Raw genomic sequence first — 26,458 nt, 5'->3', positions numbered from 1 at the left:
TGCACCACTCGTTCAGGTCATGATGTAGAAGTCTAAAAAGTTCATTTTTCCCTCACTGTATCAGTCTCTTTCTTCTTTCCTAAACCAAACTGAACACTATGCACTAGTAATTCTAAGATTCAAATAAAACTACTTTCCTRTCAAGTCAATAAACCCTGAGTGAATACTGGACTTTTAATGCCACTTCATAAGTTATTCCTCAAAGTTGTACTATAATTCCTACCCAGTATGTTTTGCTAGATTATTTTCTTTGTTGTTTCAGGAAAGSATAAATGAATTAATGTTTGGTAAAAACTATCCCTTTCTTTTGTAATAACAATTACAAGTAGATCAAATCTTCAACTCATATTAATGCTTATCACCCCAAAGAAGTTATTTTGTGCTAGTTGCAGTTTAACTTTGTGAAAAACAATCTAAATATTTGTTCTGACTTTTTCTAAGATTTTTTTGTTCGGTTCAAAAGATGGAAACGAAATGTGCATCACGCAAGATAACAGCACTGAGGGACAGATAAGCGTGTTGATTACAGACTGTTCTTCAACTTACAGTTCTACACCCTTGACGACACAGTTCAAGAGCGATCTGTTGATTTGCCAACAGAAGCACACTAAAATGAAACAGTTCAATACACAGCCAACTTTACTCAATTTCAAGCTTTTTAATTGAATGTCAGTCAATTACACAGTTATAATCCATATCTTATTTCAAATACAAAGTACAATAAACATGCATTTTAAAAAGCACGTTTTCTTAATTTAAATCGTTTTCCTTTTTAGAAACCTTTGCAACTAAGCAGTAAATTGTGATTATGGTAACAACCACAGAACATTTATTACTAAATGTGATTATTTAAATTTGATTTTTTWAAAAATCTTGTTTTCTATTAAACCAGCATTTCCCAATATTAGATCCTTTTCCAGGATAAAGTATTTCTCGCTTTTCATATAAATAAGATTTTTTTTTTAGTGGTTCTTATGATAGGACTTGAGTATCTAAGTAAACAGAATCACAGTAATTCACCAATCATCTAATTTACTCTTAACCTTTTCTACCTTGTTCCATGTCCTATTTTGTTCTTCTTAGATGCTTGGTATAGCGGCTGTAAGGATACTAATTTGCAGTGAATTTTCAGGTTTGTTCTGAAAAGCAAGAAAGTCGTGGTCAGTCTAATATCCTCTGACAGAGGATCTGAAATCTTTTGTTCTTATTGAATTAGCCTATCTTCAGCTCTCGTGGACTTCATTTTTCAGATTGATAGCTTCACAATTAATAAAAAAGAAAGCAACTGAGGAAGACAGTCTCCTCACAGAGAAATATCTCTAAAGTACATAGGGAAAACATTTTCTGAAGGACTTTGACACTTAAGGCAGAGACCGTGTCTTTGACCTGGCAGACTGAAAGGGTGCCAACAGGCAAGTTTGTTGTCCCTAAGTAAAATGAATTTCAATAGTTCGTTCTGGTAGATTTCAATGAACAAACCAGGGCCAAATCATAATCTAGCAGGACAGGATACAGTCCACATGTATATACTACGTACAGTTTCAGGTGGAAAACAAGCTTTTTCAAAACTTTAAGTTTTTTATCGTTCTATAATGCCAGGTAATCCAAATGAACTGTTTTGGTGGTCTGCTTAGTGTGAGAATCCCTCAGCATCAGGTGATAGGTTGGAGGATATTAACTTTAGCAACATTTAACAGAATATTTTCTCCTTCTCACTTAYGTCATCTCTGTATTGATGAAATCTGAATTTTATAACTAGTCTTTGCTGAGGAGCTGATTGCAGTGACACACTGGGAAAGGTTAGACTTGAGCACGTATCATACACTAGAGATAAAGAAACAGCATGATGGAATATCACTTAATATTGGCATCAGAGCTTATGGAGTTTCACAGTTTTTCCTCAACAAAAATATTCCTATGAATATAGCTATTAATCTTAAGGATGCTTATCAGAAGAATTTTTGAGGAAGTCATAGTTTTAATAGTAGAATTAAAAGGAAAAAATKGATTTTTTTGTTTCTTAGCTTTTTCTTTGTATTTATGGAATAATTATGGAATGAGAGGTTATGATTCTCTTAGGAAATCAAATATAAAATTCTATTATGTCTATTATTTTGGAATAATAATATGGAATAATATGAAACATTAAGGAATTGATGTCCAGATCACATTTTTAATCTGCTTTATTTGCACATTTGAGATGCAAACATAACATTCCACTGTTTTTCTGTAGTAGTCCATTGAAATAATTTCAGGGAACATATGCACTACATCTGAAATAGTTAAACTTCCAGCTGACTAAACACTCATTGCAATTTTCCTCATTCACTGCAAAGGTCTATGAGTAAACTTTGTGCACCACATAAAGCAAAAATGTGCATGACAGAGATCTGCCAATTAAAGAATTGTAGGTGGAGGGATGAAAAGCCTTTTGCATAACATTTTTCCACAATGTGTATTTATGGGCAAACAGCTTTTATTATCAATACTTATTTTACCAAGTGTAAGTTTATCAGGTGGAGGTTTCTAAAACTTTCTACATATCATGAAATCATAAGCATTACAAAATATATAGCTAGAAAAGCTATTGTGAGTACCAATTAGAATTTGTTCTAGTGAAATATTATGATGTCTTAATGTTCTAGAGGAAAGATACAGAGTTTATTATCAAGGTAAGTGCAATATTTATTTCTTTTTGAGATGAAATCCAGAGACATTCTTAAAGCATTATTTTTTAATTATCAAATTTTTAGCAACTATAGCTAAAATCTATTCTACCCCAGTTAAGCTGTTAAATAAAACCACATTCATCTGGGCTTCAAGTGCTTTTTCGGAATCAAGCCAGGATGAATTAAAACAGTATAAATAAGAAACATCTGTCTAACATTGGAAGCCATGAAAATTAAGTTCTGGTGCTGATGATGCTGAAGTAAAAAGAATGAAATGTTCATTCTGAAAGATACGTAATTTCCTTTAAAATAAAGTGCATGGCACTAATCATTCTGAATGTAAGTGGGTTGATGCTAGAAATGTATTCTCTATTCTCAGAGAGAAGAATGATTGTGTCCTGCTTTACATTAATACAAAAAAAAAAAAAAAAAATCACAACAAAAAAAAAAAAAAAAAAAATACATTAATACAAAAAAAAAAAAAAAAAAATCACAACACAAGGAAAAAGTTAATCCACATCCTGTTAACACTTCACCCAGGAAAACCAAATCATAGAATCTGATCTTACTCTCACTGAATTCAGGGTGTTGAACTTAATAGAAAGAAGATGTCATCACAGCTGAGTCCAGTGCTATCCCTGCTGCTCTAATTAGACTTTAACAGTATTAGTTTCTCTTTACCTCGTCTTTACTTCATTTCCCTTGACTGGAGTACAATTTCACCAAAATGTAGTAGACTAATCATTAATTGGCAGCAGTGTATAGACAGAAACTTTAAATTGACAATCTCAGCACTAGAATACCAGAAATTTATAGAAGTATAGTGGTTTCTTCTGCTGGCTGTGTGTGATAATGGTTTTTCTGCTCATTTACATTCAAAAGTAATTAAACTGTACAACAAAGCTATGTACTGTAGTCTTGGTGTAATGTGTGCTGCTTTGAGGTTATACAGAGATCCATGAAAAGATCACGGTGGGAACTGTACTTCGTTTGCATTGTCACTTCCTAAAAATTTACAGAAACATACCCTTGAAAGAATCAGGTCACACAAAATGTGGCCTAAGGGCTTCTTCTTTCTGCTTTCCCCAGTGGAGCTCTGCAGCTGATGCGATAAAAACTGTTCTACATCAATAATTTTTGGAGTTTATGTTTCCTGAAAAATTTGTTTGGCTTGTGGAAGTAAACTGTCTTTTTCATTCAGTAGGAAGATTTCCTTCACCTTCATTCTAGATCTGATTTCTTGATATAAATGTAGTGATGTTTCAACACACATACAGGTGTAGACTAAGTGCTGGCAGCTGTAATGATCTTCTGAATCTTCTTCAAATGATTGCAGTTGCATGCATTGCATATATTAAAAAGGCATGTAGCAATAATGTAAGGAAATGATTACAGTAAATGTTGTTTTCCCACTGGATATTGTAACTTATGTATAAATAAATACAACCGCAAAGCTGATATATTTTCTTTCTCATGATGTTTCTAACCAAAGTCTGAGAGTGTTTCGTTGTCAGTGTGTGACATTTCCAGTTACAGGCGTAGTGGATGGTTGTGGTCTTCCTGTACGTCTGGTACTCCAAAAAAAGTTATAGAATAACAACACAGTTAATACATTTTCATATTAAAATTAAGCAAATTAATCAGTGTAGTTGGAAGATGGGGGTTACCTGTCTCTCGTTTAGGCTTCTGTAACCAGTTGGCTTACATGGAGAAACATGAGTACAGCTGAAAGCAGTGTTAGCCCTTCTTTCTTAGTACTTTGTACATGCTTGTCTTGTTTGCTTCCTTAGGAAATGCTTTGATATAAATAAATGTGCTTTAGTCTTGATCTTGAAATCACTTATACACTTACACAACAGCTTCCTGAATCAAACCTATATCCACTTTTGATACCAAGAACTGCTTTTTATATAGTATGAGATTTATTTTACCAGGCAATTTTGCATTAATTTTGTTGACATCCATTTTCTGAAGCATCTGATGCACATACTTAACATTTTCTCGCCTTTATATCCCCCTTGTTGTATCCTCTTCCTTTTTCAAAGCTTTTGGGGTTTATGTTTTTTCTTTATACCTTACTTAAGCTTACAACATTATAGAGAATGATAAAATCTAAATTATGTTTGTTGTTCACTTTGCCTTATGCTCACAGCATTTTTTTCTTAAGTGGTTGGAAAAAACCTCTTGTGAGTACGACATAGAAAGACAATCTTTATGTATTTTCTATAGGGTGCCCAGTACAATAATATGTTTAACTGTTATTGTAATATAAACAAATAAGAAGACAAAGAATAAGCTGCTATCACTTTTAGAACAGTTATTACTTCTTCACAAACATAAACAGCCATAAATAAATGAAGATAGATGTAGAATAACCATCTGTTAGGAAGTTTTTTCAAGTCAAAACACTTAAAAATTGGCACTGCAGATGTATTCATGTAAATCTGTATTTAGTCATTTAAGTAACTGGCCTCAAGTACAGATGTTCAGCTTCACTGCAGCCTTCATTTGGGAACTGGTGAGGGCTCAAGAGCAGCCCACTCAGGTAGCTGCCGAAAATTGGATTCAGGTGCTTAACTTTGGTGTCTGTGAAAACATTGGCCCAAGTTCACGGTGTAGCAAATGGTTTGTCTTGCAGCTTCCTCACTGCTGGCTGATGTACAYAGGTGTCAAGAGTGCCCCTTTTCGTGAGTAACTAATTTGATAGTTAGGTGAAATTTCCCGGATAATGCAAGATGTAGATTTGAACACCTACAGGCTGAGGAATGCTGTACTTGTCCCCTGCTTCCTGAGAGGRTGCTTCACCACTGGGTTTCATATAAGCAAGGCTGCAGTGGCCCTTGTTCATCGGGCCCCTTTTTTGCCTGCCTTCCTAAGAATACAAGGCTTACGGGGACACRTGGTTATTCTTTTCCATCAGTCTGTTACCCCTGTCCCTCAACTCCYGATACTTTTAAAYCTATTGTCCAGTTTCAATCAATCTRGAAATGTGGCAACGTTTCTTAGAAAGTAAGCACCTGAGTAGAGAGGAGAGRTCCAAATCTGTGCCCACACTGAGAGAAAGGTCGGCAGAACTTATATATGTTCGTTATATAGGGTGGATATATAATATATACAAGTGTGTATTAGCTAGAGTGTCAGGACAGGCCTCAGCTTATACAATCTTTTAGCTGGTAGAACTTATGGAAAATTTGAATTATTATTGTAAATAAGTGTAGCAGAGAAAGAACACACATCCATGGGAACGAGAATTTTTCCTGAAGGTAGAMGTCTATTACCATTCCTACCAAGAACTGAGCGTGACATAACATGCTTTCARAGAAAGCTGTCAGTCTCACCCAGCTCGTGGTAGGAATGGTAACAGACATCTACTGTCGGGAAAAATTCTGGGCTGCAGCTATTATTGTTCCTCTGCTATAAAATCATGTTTTTCTCTTTTTGRACCATTTCCACCAAAAAAGCTGAGATCATTACCCCTGTTAAAGCCAACCTGACCTGCTGGATGTGGATATGTGACAATAGCGAGAATATGTAAATAAACTGATGTTAGYTTGATTTCTTCCATGTCTTCTGAGGATTCTGTGACAGTGATTATAATCTCACTGCCAGATGACTTTCAGCAGTTTCAGGAGCTGTTGAGGCAGATGGCTGAAGCACTAGATCTGATAACAAGTATGCCTAAGATGACTCATTGACTCTTCAGCATTTTTTGAGATTAAGCAGAGAGGAAAGCTTATGCTTCTATATAATGAGGGTATTACCAAATCAGCAAGAGAATGACTCTATTTTTGATCCATATTATTTAAAGGAATGCAGACAATGAGAGAAGTCTCACTCTCTGGGAGTTTACTGGTTACCTCTTATTTCGAGCGCCAATGAACAGCTTCACTCCACCATCCCAATCTTTAAAAAATCATTATTTAAATGGACAGCATAAGCTTCTGTGGGAGCCTTGTACAGTAATTAATACAACTGGCATTCCTTCTCATCATTTTCCAAAGCAAACTTGTAAGTAGGTGAGTTCTTACTCAAAACTGTAAAGCAAAGATACTATTAGGATCTATCCCAGCTAGARAAGTACAGATAAACCTAGCTACCTTTCAGCTTGTTTTAGTCCAAATGACACTAGAAACTCACCAACCTCAGATATAACACATCCATTTTTATCTGGTGTGAGACTTTAAATTGCATGAAATAATTGTGCTAATCCATAATATATGTACTTGTATATGTTAGAACCTTTATGGAACAYGCTTAAGAAAATTCATTAGCCAAGTGAATGTTCTTGGCTTCTTTTCCTCCATTTTTATCCTTTGTTTTTCTTTGTCTTTTATTCCTGTCATGTCTACATTCTTGTCCTTAGGACAAGAATTGTGTATTCTGCTTATCAGTCAGGCACACAATAAACTTTTGTTGTTCTAGGAAGAGTAATTCAGGAAGCACTTTCCAGAAATCGCTGTTCAGTGATGAAATTTCTTGGTGACCTATAAGGAATTTTGCTCACATGCATTTATAGACTAGTATATGTTATTCTTTTCCCTTAAAATAACATCCCATGGTTTCCTTCAAAAGTTGTCAGTCTGCATTTGCTGCAGTTGTTCAGAAATGCTCAGTAACATTTTTCTGATGCGATGCGTTCTGTTATTCTTGAGCCACTGCTTCCCAGGGTACTAATTCAGCACTGCAGTGGCAGAGTTGGATCAGAGACCTTTAAACCCACRGCAACCATTAGCATAAAGCCATCTAGGAGGTGAAACTGTGGCCTACTGGAGAGAGGCGATAAAGGAATTTTGTGAGGTGTTGCTTCTCTCGGTTTCCTCTGGAGGCTGACCGTATCCATGGCGCAATAAGCATTGCAGGCAAACGGCAAGAGAAACAGTTCCTGTAAAAAATCTCCCATTTAGATATTAGTCATGCTGACTTCCAGGCTTTCTTTTAAATGTGTCCCAAATTTATTAAAAAGCCCTCATGACTTCCCTTCATAGGAATGGCCATTTCATTGCTATTAATGTAAAGCTAGATGTGAGGTAAGTGTGTGTATGCTYGCAGATCATTCAAGTGCAAGAAAGCCTATTTTAGTCACCAGGGGAGATCTTTTTGGACAAGTTTTTACTTTTGTGCTTGCAAAAATGCAAACTGAGAAGTATTGAAACAGTGCACTGCAGTGCTATTGAACTGTTTTCCCAGCAGTTAGTAAGAAATCTCTAAGCTAGTGGAAGCTGACCAGGTGCATTCAGCTATATCATTTTCTTCTCTTGTCTCTTCCTCACTGTCCTGACATACATGGATCTAGGGGGGTGTGTGTGTGTGTAGCAAGCTTTAGGTACAATTTGAAGAATAGAAGTGGTCGTATTTGCTTTATAATGCCTGAATTGGCTGAGAATAACACGTTAAAAAAGTTCTGATCGAACAGCTTAAGGTCCTGGCACAGCAACATGTCAGGATAGTGAACACTCAGATAAACAGTGCAAGAGAGACACCCTCATAGATGGGTCTATACGGCCTATAGATGCATAATACTTGCAGCAATTAAGGACAAATAAAGCAAAATATAAATTCACTTGAGAAGAAAAGAATTTTTTCAAGCCTTACTGTTGTTCAGGCTCACTGTTTTTGTAATGAAGTGGAAGTGTGTTTAAAAAAGTATTACAAGCTGAGCCAGAAGTGTTGCATTGTTAGTAACTGAATCATGTTTTGTACATGAAGACACCCCCATAGGTATCTAAAGGTTACTACCTGTGTGAAGGAGGGTGGAATTTACCCTGCTAAACATGTCATGTATCCTATTCACRTGCAGAAAAGGCAATTTTATTTCTATGCATAGTCTCAAAATAGATAAGTTTAAAGGTCTACTTCAGTAAATGTGTAAAATCAAGTGTGGCTTTAAGAGATTATGATCACAATTCTACAGGTGTAAGCAGTGTAAGAAATAGCAGCATTTTTTTTTTTCTCTATTCATGCATGCCAATGGTAAAAGAGCATCATGGAAACAGCAAATAAGAAAATGTATTCTGAATCTTTTCTCCTGTAACTAGAACCTATGGTTACTTTTTTTTTTCAGAAAAATTTTATATATATATATATATATATAAAACTTACAAAGTTATAAAGTTATAAATAAATTTTAAAAAATAAAAAGTATGTCAAAAAGTTTTCTCTTAAAATATCATCAAATATATGAATAATTACTTGATCTCAAAAAAACTCCTAACCATTTTCATGGTTTTTTTATACGTGCCTCTTCTGTGCATTTACTTCTTTGATTGCAAACAGTGATATTCAAGCATCACAAAAATGTTTGTGTCCTTCTAACTTGTATACCACAGTCCCTTTGTGAAAGTGTTACGGGTACAGTTAAAAAATACACGTGATAAACTGTGATACCAATCACATAAATGACACAGTGAATAATGATTTTATAGTGGATATTAAAGGAAGCAATGTTTTAAAATTGCATAAGTGGCCAAACAAAAATGTTTTCTGCCTAGTGCAAGAATGTGCCAGTTTTCTACGTCTCAGTAGGTGGTCTTAGTAGYGGGAGAGGTTACTGGAAAAACGTGCAAATATACTGTCTTTGTACAAACCTGCTGATGTTATCAATAGCATTTTTTGCTGTGGACTGAAGATGCAATGCTTTAGATGCTTGGACTTGCCCAAATACACCAGTGAAAAATTCTTYGGCTTTCCCCTTAGACTGAAGGGCTACACATGCCTATAATTCTTACTTTCCAAGTAACAACTACTGCAGTTCAGTTTCCTTCAGTTTTTTAAATCCAGCAGAGTGGTTCTTCTTAGATGAATGAAAATAGCAGACAACTCAGGAGCTGGCRGTATCAGCATGCTTTGCTGTTTCAGTCCCTGCAGTAATCTTGATGGCAAGCTGAACAGATAAGCAGTCCTGCTTGAGATRGCTGGATGCTGGCCATTATTGAGATAGGTTATGCAATGCGGTTTCACAACGTGCCACCAGCCAACCTCCCTTTCACTGATTTATCTCAGGAGAAATACATGTTCAGAGAAAAGTGTGCTTCCTCAGTTCATTTAATATGAGTAAAAAGTGCTCAAGGGCTCTTGGAAGGAAGATATTTAAATGCCAATATTTAAAATAACTTTTCTTTTTAAAGAGAAGCTAAATCAGAACAAGATTTGAAGAACTCTAAGCTATTATGTAAAGACCTCATATCCTCCATTCTTCAAATCTCTCATCCTTCAGTTACTACTTTGTAATTTTAAAATAACACAAAAAACACACATTGAGTGTTGAGGGTGACTGCATGCTATATTTTCTTTTTGCTGAGCTATAGTCTCATGACAGTGATAATATGTCTTCACTTCACTAAGTGCCATTGAATACAAGAGAACCTTTTTTGGCATACCAAGAAGATAGAGTCCCTTCAAGTTGATGCTTCAGATGACTAAACTGCTGCATAAATCAAGTTTCATAAGTAAGTTTCTTATGACCTTAGAGATTGGATTTTTTTTTTTTTTTTTTTTTTTTTTTTTTGCATGTAACTTCCATGTTACTTATAACTTGCGTGTAGCTTTCCTCATAAATCTGACTTTGGAGTGAGAAGTTCTCAAGCATTCAGCCTGCGATGCTGAATGCTGTTCAGCTCCTTCTTTCCTGAACATACCTGAGACCCTTTCTAAATACCAAGATGAACAACAAAAGGTAGAGATGTAATTTAAAGAAAAAAACAGGTGTTTTCCAATGAGAGCCACTAATGAAATAGCTCTCTGTATTCACTTATCTTTCTTCACATTTAATGCAGAGAAAATTTTGAAAACATAGATTTTGAAAAACATAAACAAGTAAGAGACAGTTTGGTGAGAGATTCCTAAAGCTTTACCAAAAGACGTTCCAGTCTGCATACGGTGTACGTGTTGTTCCTATACTGCTTTCAAAAGGCTTCAACTTTCACAGTTCAAAAGCTGTGAATCTGCAGAAATCCCACACCTAGGGAATATGATTTTCTTTCTCTTTAATCTGTTTTACATTCCTGTATGTAAAGACTACACATTATAATGTATTATAGTTACGTCAAAAATTTGTCTTTTTTCTGCTTGTTTGAAAAGCTGTTATAAATTCAAATGCAAGCTTTTCTTACTGTAAAATGAATGGCTGTTAACCAGCCTTTGATGAGCATTTATTGTGATGTCCTTCCTGTTGCTCATAAAAAGAATGCAAATTCCTATCTTGGGAAGGCTTTTTTCTTTTTCTTTTTTTTTTCTTTTTCTTTTTCTTTTTCTCTTTCTTTTTTTTTTTTATCTTTCACAGGCATTGATACAGTTGTAAAACATCAAAACAAAGTAGTAATCAGATTACTCAGTTTGCCTCTTTTTAAATTTAGTTTTAAAAATGTAGCAGAAGTAGTTCTTCTGACCCTTACAGTACAGTTATTTGGGGAGGGAAGGGTGTTCTTTTCTCTGTCTGGCTTGAGGATAAAATAGTATATCTCATTTTCAGTGCTATCTGTCCTTTAAGCTGTATAAATTCAGTCTTTGTCCCATCACGATGAAAGAAATCTTGGCAAGTGCACACAGCCTTTCATAGCCATCTCCTTGTCCCTGCTCAAATCGCTGCTGAAAACGCCTCAATTAACTTAAAGTTCTTGTTTATTATACTTAAYTAGGGAACAGAAGGAACAGGCAAGTTCAGTTGTTGTATTCTACAACTTATAGGCATATCTAGTAACTTATTGCCAAAATATTCATGGGAAATTTTCAACATATTGACCCATTTTTGATATGGTTGCATTCTAGTGACAATGATAGGCTCACCCTTCTATCCCTGAGTTAMAAAAGCTGTCACTGAAGTCATTCAGTTGTCACTGAAATTTCTGATGGGCAAGCTATGCCAGACAGGGTCCTTAAATAGTAATGATTTTGAAACTTTCATTTTGAAAAGTGAATTTAAACACAACGAATTCTATTAGTACTTGACAGACAGGCAAACACACCAACTATTATTAACACAAAGTAATGAATTACTGAGCTTTTTGCTTGTAAAGAAAAACCCAGGGCTTGCCTTCAACAGCATTCTAATTACATAAACAAAAATATTCCAGGGGGAGAGGGAAGGTTTGTCAAGCATCTTGATTTTAAATGTGAATTAACTTGCTGTTAAAAACTGACTATTGCATTGTAGGTTTATGTTTTATATTGAAATCAGTGAACTTTAAGACATTTTGGGACTTTCACATTTGTCACTTTAAATTACTGTATACAATAAAAAATGTTTATTCCAGAAAAATATATTTTTGCATGGTTTTTATTCCTTTTTTATTTTTTCTGCTCTATTTGGACGAGTAGTTAGTGAGAAATAATATGGAAATATATTTCAGTTCAGGCCAACAAAGCCATACAGATTTTGCACACACAAACATGTTTTCTAGCTAACAGACAGTAGTTACTTTGTACTAGCTTGTATATATCGAACAATTGGAAGAAGGTCGGATTCACATCAGTGGTGCAACTCTTGTTGCGCTTTAAGCAGGCTTTGTGACCTAATATATTATTTTGCAACAGTAAACAGTGTATCAAGGCCACAGATCTCGACCTCTAGCTTCTGTTCTCCTGTTGTTCACGTTGTTTATCTAAGATTATTTAATGCTACTTATTTGATATCAGTAGCACAAACATGGGCAAACATCAAAGTCTAAATTCTTTAGAGTAAAAGTAAGTAAGTGTTTAAGTACTTAAGGAAGAAAAATCTCAAATAATATCTTTCTCATTTTTAAATTCATTGACCAAATATTTTTGCTAACACTATTTGTTACAAAGGCTATGATTTCATTTTCATTTTAGTACTTCAATATTAAAAAAAGAAATCTGGACTTAGAATAGATTACATCTGATGTTGCTAACATTTCCTGGAAATGGAAAACTGTGATAACAGCTGCTATCTTGGCTCATTTTCAAATTTTTTTTTTAATACTGCAGCAATTTACAAGTAGTTAAAACTATCTCCAGTAGGCTTGCATCATTACTAAAAACATCATAAGTCAGTCAAATGTTTCCTTTCCAATCAGAGCACTTCCTCCACTTATTGAACTGCTGACTTTGTGGATAGTATTTATAGTAACAATACTAACTTTAAAGGAAAATGCTAATTTATGAACTAAGCTAAAATCTAGATGTGTATGGAAGATGACAACAGAAAGAGTCCCTATTCTGTGTTAAAACAAGGTGTCTCTGATGAGAAATAAAGCAAACTTGAAAGCATCTTGTTTACATAGACAATACACAATTAATTAATATCCAAAGCATACAGTTTTTCTTTCTTTACAAAACCTATGATAAGCAGAAACATTTCTATATTAGTATTTGCTTTAGATTCTGAGCATACGTGCTTTCTTTGTTCTCCTGCAAGCTTTGCAGTACTATAGTAATGTGATTAACACTCAGTGCTAGTGATGAAAAAACGAGTGAGGAGCCAAGTTAACCAAGACACAAGGAACTCTAAATGTGGACAARGTCAACAAAAAGGGCTGTGTGTAGTCAAAGATTTTGCCTCCTTAAGCCTTTTAGTGCTTTCAATTTTAATGTGTTAAAGTGTTTTGAAAAATACAAGTTAAATCTGTGTTTGAAAATACAAGTAAATTTTTTAAAAAATATTTTTCATAGTTTCAGGTCAGACTGATAATGAAAGTTTATTAATTTTTCAGCTAAAGTTGTGCCTCTTTCTTTGGTGTATGGTAAAGCTCCCCCGAAAACACTATGTGTATACAAGTTAGAATCTACTACTATGCCAAAAGCTTATTTTTGTTTTGTATCAAAACAGATAATAGTTCCCCTCATGAAACTGAAAACCATCCATCTTCATCAAATGCTTATTAAGATTAAAGGACTTCCCTTAAATTGTAATTATTTGATTAATTATTTTAGTACTTAAGGACTAGTATTTAAGCACTTCCCTTCATCACATCTGAAATGGCTGGTGAAAGCTCAAGGGTGTCGGCATCATTTCTGGTTCTGGTTCTGGTCTATGTAGAGCAAACTGAGGTATTTGAACTTGAGCAACCTGATCTATCTTTGATATTGGAGCTGACTTTAAGCAGGAGGTTGGACCAGATGACTCCAGAGGTTTCTTCCAACCTGAATTGTTCTATAAACTCTTCTTTCTGATGATCTAGCTTTGCGACTAGTTTGTGCAAGGCTGCTTGAAGTGTCTGCATGCACATGATCAACACATGCCCCAAGAAACATTTAAAACTGGTGTTTCTGTTGCTCTGAGCCATCAGGAATGGAACGCAGGATTTTCTGTCTTGGCTAGTAATGACCAAAAGTCATAACCTTGTGGTGACTCTACCTGAATAAAATGAACAAGCAATAATCCGCCATTTCCTAGCAGACAGGAGGATTTGAGAGTATTATCCTGGAGCTTTTCACAAGCTCTCAATTAAATGGACAAGGAGACCAGACTACTTCATCCCTTCCAGTGTGGACAATTTCAGAGGTGAATTCTGAGCCCCAGTGACAGAAACAGGGAGAAGGAGGCCTCTGTCATACTGCACTGACTCGTAGGAGCCTTTGCTTTCCACTCCAGTCAGTAAGCCACTACTTTATAGCAAAAAAAAATCAATCTTCACAACAGACCTTTGGAAATTTTATTATACTCTCAAATGCACCTGAGCAGCGAACCTGTGAGATATGAGTGCTGATATGCAGGCATGGCAATCGATACATCTGACATCAGCTTTGGTTTATTCCTTCTTTCTGATTCTTCCTCTAAGAAGGAATAAAGTCCTGAATTTTGTCCTAATTTTCTTAATGTTAGTTTGTGTTCCTTAACTGCATATTGTTCTGTAATTGACTCTTCTGTAGAAATATGATTCCATAATCAGTAATACATCTGCACTTCACAATACAATTACTGTTTTTTKKGGGGGGGGATTTGTTTTTGTTTTTTGAAGTAACAATGATGTTATTCAGTTAAGTGGTTAGTATGTGGGATTACTGTAATCATTTTAATTGCTCAAAAAGCTTGTTGAACTGAATTAGCTTCTCAAAAATGATTTTTACCATAGTTATAGTTTAGCATAAATAGCACTGTTATTATTTAAACTAAAAAGTTAAAAAATATGATTCATGACTGATCTATTGCACAGATTTGAGCAAGTCACTTTACCTTCTAAGGTCTTTGTTGCTCAAGATTCAAAAAAAGGGAGGAATGCTGTTTATTTTTCCAAGTAAAGTTTTATGGATTTGTATATAAAAATTCATTATGCAGGAGCTCTCTATTATTGATTAGTAATGGCTCAAAAATTTCTGTTCAGACAACAAGCTGAAATACATGTGTGTGAGTATGCACTGATCAACATGAGTTGAAGGGTGAAAAAGAGAGGAATGGCCTTTGAGTTACAATCATTACTATTTATCATAATACTTCATCACTAAAAAACATGATTTAAGCTGTGGACATGGGCCTTGCTTCAGAAATCTCTTCAGGAATCACTTAAGTATTATTGTTTTCTCCAAGACCAAGCATTCCTGAGGTATTTAGTATTTACTGAAGTTCTGTTCCTCCAATAATAGGTGTATAATGATTTGAGTTTTAATTTTTATTTTCCGTGAAATAGAACCTTGGAAACAGCCACCATCGAAGCAGGWTTTCATATCTGTGATTTACAGAGAGATACTTTGACATATTTGAGAGATTAAAAAACTCTGTTCAAAACCTGGTGTTCCTTGAAGTGAAATCTAATAAGCTGGAAGAATGTCTAAGATGCTTTCAGATGCTAACAAACATCCAGAGATAAGATGAGATCTGACTGATATTTAAGGTTTGTTTTACTTTTCTCCTCCCATCCAGGACTTAAAAACTGCTCTATCTATCAAGCTCTTAACACCCTGAGATAAATCTGGTTTGTCCTTTTTTAATGCACTGCAATTTTTAATCCGTAATATTGCTGTATTGAAATTTAAAAATGAAATGGAATGAAATACAGATAACACTAGAATTTCCTTAATACCTTGACCCGTGCATATAAGCAGCATGTCTAAACTCAAATACAAACCATATTTTAGAGCAAAATTCAAATCTTTGTTCACTTCCCTGCCAAAAGCTGAGTTCAGCCCCAGAGGGTGTGAGTAGGGTTTCCTCAGCTACGGCAGCATCACCAGCACTTGCAGCAGGGCAGGGAGTGCCACTCCTCGGCTTGGTGTGCTGGTGATTTCATCAGCTAAAGCAGGTCTTGACAGGTGCAAAGACTTTTTCTTCATTTTTAAGAATCATGAAAACCTTTGGTGCGTCGTTTAGGAGACTGGGAACTGACTTTTTGATCCAGAAAGTAAAAAAAGAGACATTTTCCTGATTCTAATCCTTCAGATCTGTTAGTACTGCATCAATGCATTTCTTCGAAGCACAATAATAACATTTGTTCTGAAAAGAGTTCTTGATGCATGCTGAATTTGCCAGACATTTCACTTTGAGATGAGGATATGACAAATGTGCTTTCTAGCATTTTTATGTTGATATATTCTCTCTCACAAAGGACAACTTCATAAAGAGCTTGAATCAGATCCACATTCACACTTTACATATGCAGCATTTTTGTGGCTGACAAAGTTGGCTCCTCTTGCAAACTAACTTGGAAATAAAGTCAAATCAAAGAAGGGCATGCTGAGACCGCTATACTTCAGTAGCTATTTTCTTCCAGCTAATCATCATTATTATGACTAGATATTTACCCTTAGGTGTATTGAGCAGATCCGTCTGACTCATCCATTCAGTGCTGACATTCAGTACTAGGCTGGATGTTGTCCTGTTGGGTTAATCATTATTTTTTCTGTCTGAAAGATTTGGTAATTCCTAAAACTGCATAGAATAGCTATTCTGGGACTTACCAGGTGACTTTAGAGCTGACAAAACCTTTCTGGTATTGTCCATTGTAACCTGTGCCATGACATTAGCATGAATTATGACTATCTCGAGGATACAAACCTTCATAGAGCATAAATGGTCTGTGTGAAAAAAAAAATGTAATGGAGGTCTGTATATCACACATTCAGCCCTTCCTTGCAGACTATTTGCCTTATAGTTGCCTCATTCTCTTAGGTATCTTTTAGTCAACTATCTAAGGCATCATTTATTGCCGGGACTATGCATAGTAAAAAAGGTATATATGTGACGCTGGAAAATACACTCTGCCACCACTTATCACCATGTCATGTTGGCCTTCTCCAAACTTACTTAGTTCTCCTTTATGCAATATATCACCGTTACTTCCTTAGAGTCCATTTTTTTACCACTTATTTGAAAGAATGATGAAAGCTGTGTAAGCTCATTAACAGAGCATGTGTGTAGGCTTAAAATTACAGATAATAGTCAAATGGTTGGAAAGTCAGTAATTCCTTTACGTATTTGCCAAGACCTAGGTCAAGGTTCAGGGTTTCCTTTGCTCAAACTGATGAAATCAGAAAAACCTCCAGGTGTTCTGGGGAGTGCTGGCAGCGCACATGCAACACAGTTATCTTGGATGTTTTCTGCAAGAGAAAACCATGCCTAGGCAAAACTCCACTCAATTTTAATGTGCTTTTCTTCCTGCATAATGTATTTTGTATAAACTAATCGTATTTTATTTAATAGCTTTCAGTGTTTTCTACAGGCTACCATAATCCATTTTATCTAATATTACAGTCATTTCAGTTGTAGTAAATTTCGCTATCAGAACCCTGGCTTCTCATGTTAGTGAAATAAATAGTTAATATAAAGGAAAGCGTTTGTGTGTTTAAGAGTAATCATCATAAAAATATAATGCCTTTCTACTGAGAAGCCTGGTTCTTATATGTCATGTCTATATTTGTGTAAACATTTTACAAAAAGAAAAGAGACAAATGTTTATAGTGATTTTGAAAAACTGAGATATGCATAATTAACTTGGCATATGAGCAGCTATTTCAGAGTAAAATTCATCAAAAGGATTATTTTTACCCCAGAGTTCACCAACTCGATCCGCAAGAACATTGTTCTTCRGGTTTTCCTGGTAATAAGCTCACAAATTTAAAATCCAGATCTTGGGTCTGGATCCAGGAAGGGTGTAAGGGATRTAGTGATTGTAGATCTGCACCCATAGGGCTGGTGATGCAGAGCAGCAGGCACAAACTCTACCCCTGCCCTTGTGTGCACCACATCTCTTACGTGAAAGGAGCCCTCTGAGAAGTCGCTTCCATCTTTTTGGCAAAATGTGTCCCTTGCTGGCAAGCAGCGTTATCTGAGATGTTCAGCGTGCAATGCCGGCAGGCTGCTGCCGTTGACAGGACTGAGACCACCAGCCGATTTCACGTGGACCACCGTCCTGTGGTGCCACAGCTGCTCCAGCCGCCGGCTCCCCAATGCMCCTGGGCCAGAGCACTTTGTGCTCCTACTGAATTGTTTTTGATATGTGTCTTGGAATATACTCATATGAAGATTGTTTTCAGAATATTGTTTTGAAACAAAATGGAATATATTTTCTTCCTTTAAATCTCTCAATATTATTGCAGGCAGAGTTTCTTGCTTATATTTTTTGCTTTCATAGTTATTTACACCAGCATTTTTTTTAATTATGCTATGTGTACATGACTATATGTGACCTCTGCTAGTCTGTGTTAGAGAAAGCAGCTGTAAATATTACTGCATCTAAGGGCTGGAATAATTTGTCCGTTTGACACTGACTTAATTTACACATTTTTCAGGGAGCAGAAATTGAATAGATGCCATATAGTACTCCAAATCTCTCTTTTAGGTCAATGACATCCCCTCTCTCAGAAAAAACATAAGCATGTGAATATGATGTTTAACATGGAACATCTCAAAACGATATGTATTGCAGATGTCAAATCATAACAAGTCTAGCTGAAGTTACATTTTGTAGATAAGTGTTTATGCATCTGGCAGTAGCATTTTGTCCTAAATAAGCAATGTTATAAAATGGTCTTGAGAGATTAACCATCTAAGAGAGAGTCCATCTATATATTGTAGCAAAATGTGTTTTCTTTATTTTTTATTTGGATTTTCACTTAGATACTAAAGTAATGAGTACATTAATATATTTTAAAGGCATATTGAGTAGGAGCAGCAGCAGAGCCTTAAAGTGATTTGAAAACATCCTGTTTTGAAATACAGCTGTTTTGTATCACAGAGCAAAATTTCCAAGAGTCACAGTAGCTGGCCAGCAATTCTACTTCCCTATGTCATTATTTCAAAACATTTAAGAGTAAACATTAATGTAACTTTTGTTTTTTGTTTTATTAACAGTTAATTCAGGCGATGGGATAGACTACAGCCAGCAGAAGCGTGAAAACATTGGAGATCTGATTCAAGAGACACTGGAAGCCTTCGAGCGCTACGGTGGAGAGACTGCTTATATAAACATTAAATACATGATCCCTACTTATCAGTCGTGCATATTAAACTAAGTTGTGTCAAAAGGGATGATTCCATTTGTACGCTAAAAAAACTATATCTAACTCTGTGTGGCATCTTGTTAGTCATGCTTTTTTCTCTACAGCTGCTAAAATAGTGGCTTCTGGGGCATTAGAGTGTTAGCACTATTGTGAACAAGTCTTTCCAATACATAAACAGTGCCTGTTCCTTTGGTTACAATGGTGTACTGTGCTTGTTTGTTCCACGAAAGAATTGCTTCTTTATAACAGGACTGACTGGAGCAGGAATCAGAGTTAAACCTTCAGTTGTATAGACAATAAAACTATAATTTTCATACGCAATTCAGCAATTGCTGTTCTGTGTCTGCTTGCCCTGAGGGTGATGTCAGAGGCTGTAACAAGAAGAGTTTATGCTGACTGCTTAATAGGTGTTTGTCATGGAAGAGAAACACCAGTTCAGCAATGCCTCTCTAGCAGCTGTGCAGAGTAATGTGCCTGACACACAATAAAACTGTTCAATGTATATACGAATTACAGTGGGAAATTTTGTACAGCCCATTTGAAAGCTCTATCATAAAATTAGTATTTCTTTCACATTCGTGATCTAGGCTTCCAGGCATTACCTTTGTATGACACTTGGGTTCCTATTGGTTCCTRTCATGCACTAGCATAGTTTCAAAGAAAAAGAAAAAAAAAAAGCAAGCAAAACTTGAACATATCATATGGAATATGGAGTGTACCTAATACATCACTCCCTAATGGCACTACCAATCATGCAAAACACAGTACATAAATATATATGTATTTAGAGGGCACTGKGTAGCAATGCTAAAGTCTCTATTGTTGGAGTAAATCTTTGGAATTTCCTACTCATCTCCTTCCTCCCTGCCTAMCCATAACAGGGAATTGGTATAGCCATGCATTTAAGGAGGCTATCAAGATTGACTTTATTTGCCTTATAAGTATTCCTTTAAAAAACACCTCTGAAAAATAAAATTATAAAAATAAAATTTTTATAATTTATAAAAATTATTTAAAAAATTGTAATTGTCAAGAACAACTATTTGAAAAACTGAGTCAGCTCAAAAACAAACTAGAAGACGTGAACTTTGTCTAAAAAAGCTTGAGATTTAAAAAAAATGTAGACTTTGGACTCACTTTATTTTTATTCTGTTTCRTAGAAGCTCTTAAAATATGCACAAGTTGCACTGTCAAGTATTTCCCTGTAACTGTTAGGACTTGAAATGTACTCTTTTGCATTAGAAGCATGAGATTTTTTCTGAATGCTTGTCCATGTCCATGTTAACATACATTGCAAGGAGTACCTGTGTGGCAGACATGGCTCTTATCCTGCTCTGCTCTTGGCCGAGTACAGGAGTTGTAGGGTGCATCTTACTGCCTGCAGAAACTTTGAGTTAGATGTGTCATTAAACTGACATTAGCTTTCCCTTATCCCATTCTATGGACCTTTCAGCTTGAGGATTTTTTTCTTTTTTCTTTTATTTTCTTCTCTTTTCTGTAACTGAAAAAAAGTTTGGAGGAAGATTTTTCTTCCTGCCCCTTTGAGGAACTGCTGCATCATGTGATGCCACTGACCATGAGAGCTCACCAGTCCCTGGTTTATGCATGACTGCTGCAGGTGTGCCTTTTTCCCAGGCTCTGGAGAGCTTCCTTTTCTTTCTTTTTTTTTTTTTTTTTTTTTGTGGGAGTTTTCTTTTGCACATTGGCAAAGCTTCTTTCAAGTCCCTAGAGTTTATGCAGTGTCTATCCTGTGACTGACACACGCATGTGATGGATAAGCACATCAAATACACTGCCTTGCATTTAGGCTATCTGTAAATCTTTCACCTCCCAAGCAGAAAGGAATGTGAAGCCTGTCTGTAGGCATATTTCTTGGGAAATGCTACAGCGTTGTCTTCAAACTTGCAGSACAGAGTCTGGAAGGATGCTGCAGCAGGGCTGTGACCACATCTGCTCTTCCAAAATGCCTTTCTAACTCTTACTAATCTCTTTCTAAATAGAGCATTTATGGATCACAGATCTAGGAGCTACTGCAGAGAAAGGTCCCAGCTCAGAAAAGTCTGTGCAAGCAGGGCCAGCAAAGGTGATAAACCTAAGAACTAGAGGGGCTCTAACTTCCCCTCTCTGAGAGGTGTCTCTTCTCCCACATGCATCCTGGCACTATCCATAGAGCTTTTGCTTACAGTTACTCCCTCCATTTCACCTCAGAAGACCCCATCTTTGTCTCCTGCATCAATGAGATATTTTTCTTCTTTTAGTGGCACCCATGGATTATTCTTCCGAAATTGCAGGTTTTCACAGTAAATACAAAGTGTACTGGATGACTACCACTTGGAGGGAGCTGAGTTAGYCCACTCAAAAAAAATCATGTAATGAAAAGTTTCAGGTCACCTTTCATTTCTTAGCTATTTATATTCTCATCCTTAAGAGAAAGCCTAGTACCACTCATATGCCAAAGGTCAAGAAGCTCTTCAATAGCTGGCTTCAGTTCCACCATTCAGTTCAGTTCAATTTAGGCTCTGGCTGCAGAGCTGCCCGCAGAAGTGACAGTAAAGGAAAGTACTCTTGTCCCGGGACTTCCCCGTCCCACTGTCCTTCTGCGTCCCAGCAGCACTGCTGAGGGTGTGATTATGTTGCAGGCTCCTCCCCAACTTCATGAGCCTGTTCCCTGACCCTCTYTTTTTGCATCCCCTCCCCCTCCTTTGCTCAACTAGGACAAGAATAGTGACTGACAAATAGATGCCAGATGTCATGAGAAATGGGTACTTGGTGCAGCTCAAGACTTGCCCAGACCTGGTGCCCTCAGCTCCACTCTTTTTTTCTGGAGATTCCTTCACAGGATATTGCTTCAGCAAGGGGTGACCTTATCGCAAACCGTAAGGGCAATAGAAGTCATCTCCATTCACATCAGGAAAAATGCATTTTACAGCTAAGTTTTTTTACCTGCATGTTCAAGTAGCCTCCATCATACCAGTTCTATGATAGGGCCGTTGCTTTAAAAATGAATGTTCTCCCGTAACCTTTTTTATCACAGGAGTTGGATTGATAGAAACATGATAAAACCCACAAATTGGCAATTTAGGAACACCAAAAATAAAGCTATTTTAGGATATCATTTYGCTAAGTCAAACTGTAGGCCTGCCAACCTTGACAGTGTCCCTTTAAGCGTGATCAGCAGCATATTTATAGGCAATTACAGCATTGCTCAGAGCACTTTATAAAGCACAAGATCAAGGACCCAGGTGCTTAAAGCATATGAGTTATATTATGTCATTCAATAGACTGCTTAGCCATTTTACTGTGATCAAAAATGGAATTTATAGTTTCAAAATAGTAACCGTCTCCCTTCTCAAGCTCATATAATTGTGGCCACTGATATTACAGGCAGCCAATCAACAGTTTCTAATTGTAATCAATTAAAAGGMATTCTGGCTCGGATTTTTCAAGTAGTATAAATTAAGCATCGCTCCATTAAAGGCAGCCTGGCTGTGCAGAGCTGCAGTGGGCTGTGTCTTAGGATGAAATTTTTGGCTTCTGTTACTTGCTAGATCTCCAGCTGCCACAAGGTAGGTAATGTAAGTAATGGACCCTGTAGGCAGTGGGCTGTGAAATAAGTTGTAAGCGCTGGTTTTCTGAAACAAATGTTTGGGATGCGCCCAGGTTGTTTTGATGAGCATGCTAGCTACTTCAGATCAATTGGTGCTCATTTAATTACAGAATAAAAACTCCATGCTAACATTTTTTTAAAAAAGAAAAATTTTGCTGTGACCTTCTGTGTCTTGCCTAACCCTCAAATCCCTCAAAAGGGAGAAAAGAAAAACTTTTTCGTACTGACTCCTCTGCAAAGCTGAGTAAGAAAACTCTTTCGCCGGTGTCCTGTTGTGGGAAGTCCTCTGACACGTCTGCCAACGCTGACGGATCGGATAAAGCAGTCGCTGCGCGAAGCGAGCCGCTGAGCGATACGACGTGTCTGCGTGAGGCCGCCGGCGGGAGCGGAGGAGGCTCCGGCGCCCGGTCGGCGCTGGGGAGGGCCGGGGCTGGCAGAGGCCTGGGCAAGCTGCCGCTGCCAGGCTTGGCGGCGGCGGGGAGCCGGAGCCGGGCTCCTCGCTGGTAGCTTTCCAGCGCTTCAAAGGGATGGAGCTGACAAAAGGAGCTTGAAAAAGGCCTCCCAGGAGGAAAGTACAAAGGGACCCAGGGAAGCTTGAGGTGGGAGGGGAGGGAGCGGAGGGGCAGGGGTGTCTGTGGGTGCGGGGAGGTGCAGCTGCGGTCAAGCAGCGCAAAAAAAAAAAAAAAAGCGGAGCTGGACACCGTGCGCTTTCCTAATCCCGTCTGGAGACCCTCTGACTTTCAGAAAAGCGTCCCTTCATCTGCGGGGCTCTGCGGGCAGTGGGGCGGCTCGCGTTTTCCCGCTGATCTGTAACATCCTGTGTTTTCTGCTTTAAATAAAAGCAGCGACGTTTGCAGGAACTCTGGACAAAGCCTGTCTGCTTGCAACTGCTCGGAGCTGCTTTGTGCCTCCTGGAGACCGGCAGAGGAAGGTCCGTGCCCTGGCAGGACAAGAGGTTCCCTGCACCGGCCCCATAATCCTTCCGGCGCTCGCGGGGAGGGAAGCCGAGCGCGGGGGCATACCTCGGCCGCGCTCGCCCTTGCCTAGCAAACGCGGCCGGGGTTGTCCGTGTGACTCCGTGCCGGGAGCTTTGCCCGCCGTAGGGCTGTGGGCCCTGCCACGGCATAGGCAGGGGCTCCTGGCAACCCCGGTGCAGCTGACGGCACCGCGGCACGGCGCGGCGGCGTTTGCCTGAGCCCAGGGGACGCCCCGCAGCCTCGGAGAGGCGAACACGCTCCCCGCCAAGCTGGAGGTGCACGGAGCGTCCCTCTCGCGTGCGTGCTGCCGAGCCCCACAAACCACGGATTTTTCCCTATGGCCGGCAGGGCAGGGAGAGGCGGCCGAGGGGCAGGAGAGAAAGGCAGGGGGAAGGCAGGACGCTGCCCAGAGGTTGTCTGCTAGCGGAGTCCCTCGCAGAGCCGGGAAGCCTCCCGCTGCAGCGGGGCCGGCGGCGCCCTCCCTGCTGCCGGCCCCCGGGGCGCCCGCGCCCTGGAGCCCTCTGCAGCTGCTGCGACCTGCTGCCCCGGCCACGCGGGGTGCAGCAGCAAAGCAGCTGAAAGGGGAGCTCATCCTGCAGCTTTACCAGTGCTGAAAGACAGGTGAAAGGTTACTGAAGGTGGGTTAAATGCACTGAGGCAATAGGTAAAAGGGAGTCGTTGAAGTAGGACACCCACAGCATGGGGTGTTGTGAGCCTATCATCTCAAGCAACGTGACTACGATGGACCAGAAATTCTGTTCAGCAGGACACATAGGCAATCCAGACTTCCTGAGTTGATCTCCGTCAGCATAATAAAAAAAATAAAAATAAAAAAATAATAAAAAAAAAAGTCGGCGCCCAGGGCAGGTGGAGGAAGGCTGCAATTGYGATGGTGGGTACGAAGGGTAATGGCCACAAGCCCGTTTGCTGCCTCAGCCCCCTCCACGCTGTGGCACAGCGGGAGCATGTCAGTCTCGGGGCTCGTCTCTGCGGCAGTACGATGCATGAATTACATGAATTGGCACCGCCATCCCTAAGGCGAATGCAGGTAAATGGCATTTTTAGTGACATACAGTATAGGCATGTGCAGCTGTGTTACAGCTACAAGCATCTGCAAGCACTGTGGCTCTGTTCCTCCCATGGGTTCATACCAGTCTACCATAAAATATTGCTCTTTGAAATTGGTAAAGCATTCAAAGAAATGGTATGGACAGACTCCTCAATCATGAAGAGGCTCTAGGAGGTCTCCATACCACAGGCAGATCCTGCCTAGAAAGGGTGCAGCACGTGGGCTCAACAGCATTGGATGCCACGGCCAGCATGGGATGGGTCAGGCAAAATTTATGCCCTCAGCATCTTGTGTCACATGCTGTTACGTTAATCAGAAATGGCCCCTGCTTTAAATATGTGGTCTTTCCAGTTCTCCATCAACCTTCATTTTTTTTTTCCTAGATGTAATTCCTAAGTCCTTTCCTATGGAGTAATTACCAAAGAGCAACTCAGCTTCCTTTACTCTGGTAGGGAAAGAGATCCTCACATCTCACCATCTCCATCTTACGCATTACTTCATTTCTGAGTATTGGCACTTCCTGCTTCTTCCAGTTCCCAGTGGCGCTGCACCAAGCTGAAGGGAGAAGCTGCAAGAGCTGAGCGTGTAGAAGGGCAGATGATAAAAAGGCTTTAAGGGATCAGCTGTTCCAGCAAAGGCTTTTCCTTTGCAGTTTACATTTTGGAAAATGCAGGTTTTGGGGAACTTGTATCGCTCCCATCCCAAAACTGCTCCCTTGGCAGTAGTGGAGGCAAAACATTTCYGGAATTAAACCTCCTCCCTTCTCCTCCTGCGTAATATAACAATATATTGGGAGAAAAATATCTGTTCTGCTGAAGCTGGGGGACTGGAATGAGAGTAAATGGTGGGAAGAGAAGCCCTTGACAGGCTCATGAGATCAGAGAGGCTGCATTTCTCAGGCTTTTTTGGGCCCCTCTGGCTGTGCATCTCCAACCTCGCTTCACATGGCCACCACTGGTCCCTCCCAAACACTCTCGGCTAATTCCAGGATTGAAACATGTGCCGCTTTCCACAGCAGAGCCTTTCTAGGCCTAACAAACTGTATGAAGAAAAATCCCTTTTCAGCCTTGTCCACCCCCTCCTCCCCTCGGGCTCTGAAGCCAAATGCACAAGCATTGGTTATGGTCATCCGTAGGGTCTCCCTTGGGGAGAGCTGCCCGGTCCCAGGGCCCCCCATGACGCATGCTGGGCTCAGCCCCTTGCACTGGGTCCCCACGGGCACCTTGAGGGACCTCCGCAGCCTCCGCAGAGCCCAGGAGCCCCGGCAGCCCRGGGGGCCAGGGCCCAGCTGCAGAGACCTGGACGCGCTCGGTGCCGTAGTAGGCACACAGGACGGCTAACGTTTCGTGTTTCGCCTCCTCTTTGGAAATGACTAAAACTCTTGCTGAGCGGAGGGAAGAAAAAAAGAAGAAGAAGAAGAATAGCTCACAGAAATAACGCTTTAAATCAATTACTGTAGGGCCAGGGATAAAACGCAGCTCTCTTTCGAGATAGTCTCTGGGYGGAGGGGAGTACCTGGAGGCCTCGCTGCTAACGCTACACTTCATGGTGCGCGCTTTATTCCTCGGCTATTCACTCGAAGAACTTTATGCTTGAAACTTTTTTTATTAATACTGAATCATTTATGTCTGTTACAAAGGAAGAAATTGCTACTGCACTGCCTCAAGAATCAAAGCAAAGGGAACAGCTGCTCTAAACTTCTTGCAGCCAGTTCTTGCTTGCTATGCATTATTACTTACTGGAGTAA

General features: G+C 38.8%; 1 protein-coding gene across 2 annotated transcripts in view; it reads left to right on the top strand.

Moving 5' to 3' along the window:
* Positions 1-19,257, top strand: part of PACRG (parkin coregulated) — a 264,619-nt gene extending 245,362 nt beyond the window's left edge. For both annotated transcript variants that reach the window (XM_085300781.1, XM_085300780.1), the window contains one exon: positions 18,910-19,257. In XM_085300781.1, the coding sequence (XP_085156907.1) occupies positions 18,910-19,070 (161 nt within the window). In that variant the 3' untranslated portion in view covers positions 19,071-19,257. The remainder of the gene's footprint in view (positions 1-18,909) is intronic.
* Positions 19,258-26,458: the final 7,201 nt, after the last annotated feature.

The sequence above is a fragment of the Rhea americana genome, unplaced genomic scaffold (genome assembly GCF_003343005.1).
Source record: "Rhea americana isolate MKP2758 unplaced genomic scaffold, rheAme1 scaffold_169, whole genome shotgun sequence".
NCBI lineage: Eukaryota > Metazoa > Chordata > Aves > Rheiformes > Rheidae > Rhea > Rhea americana.
The sequence above is the reverse complement of the archived record's forward strand: the minus strand, read 5'-3'. Positions and strand labels throughout refer to the sequence as shown.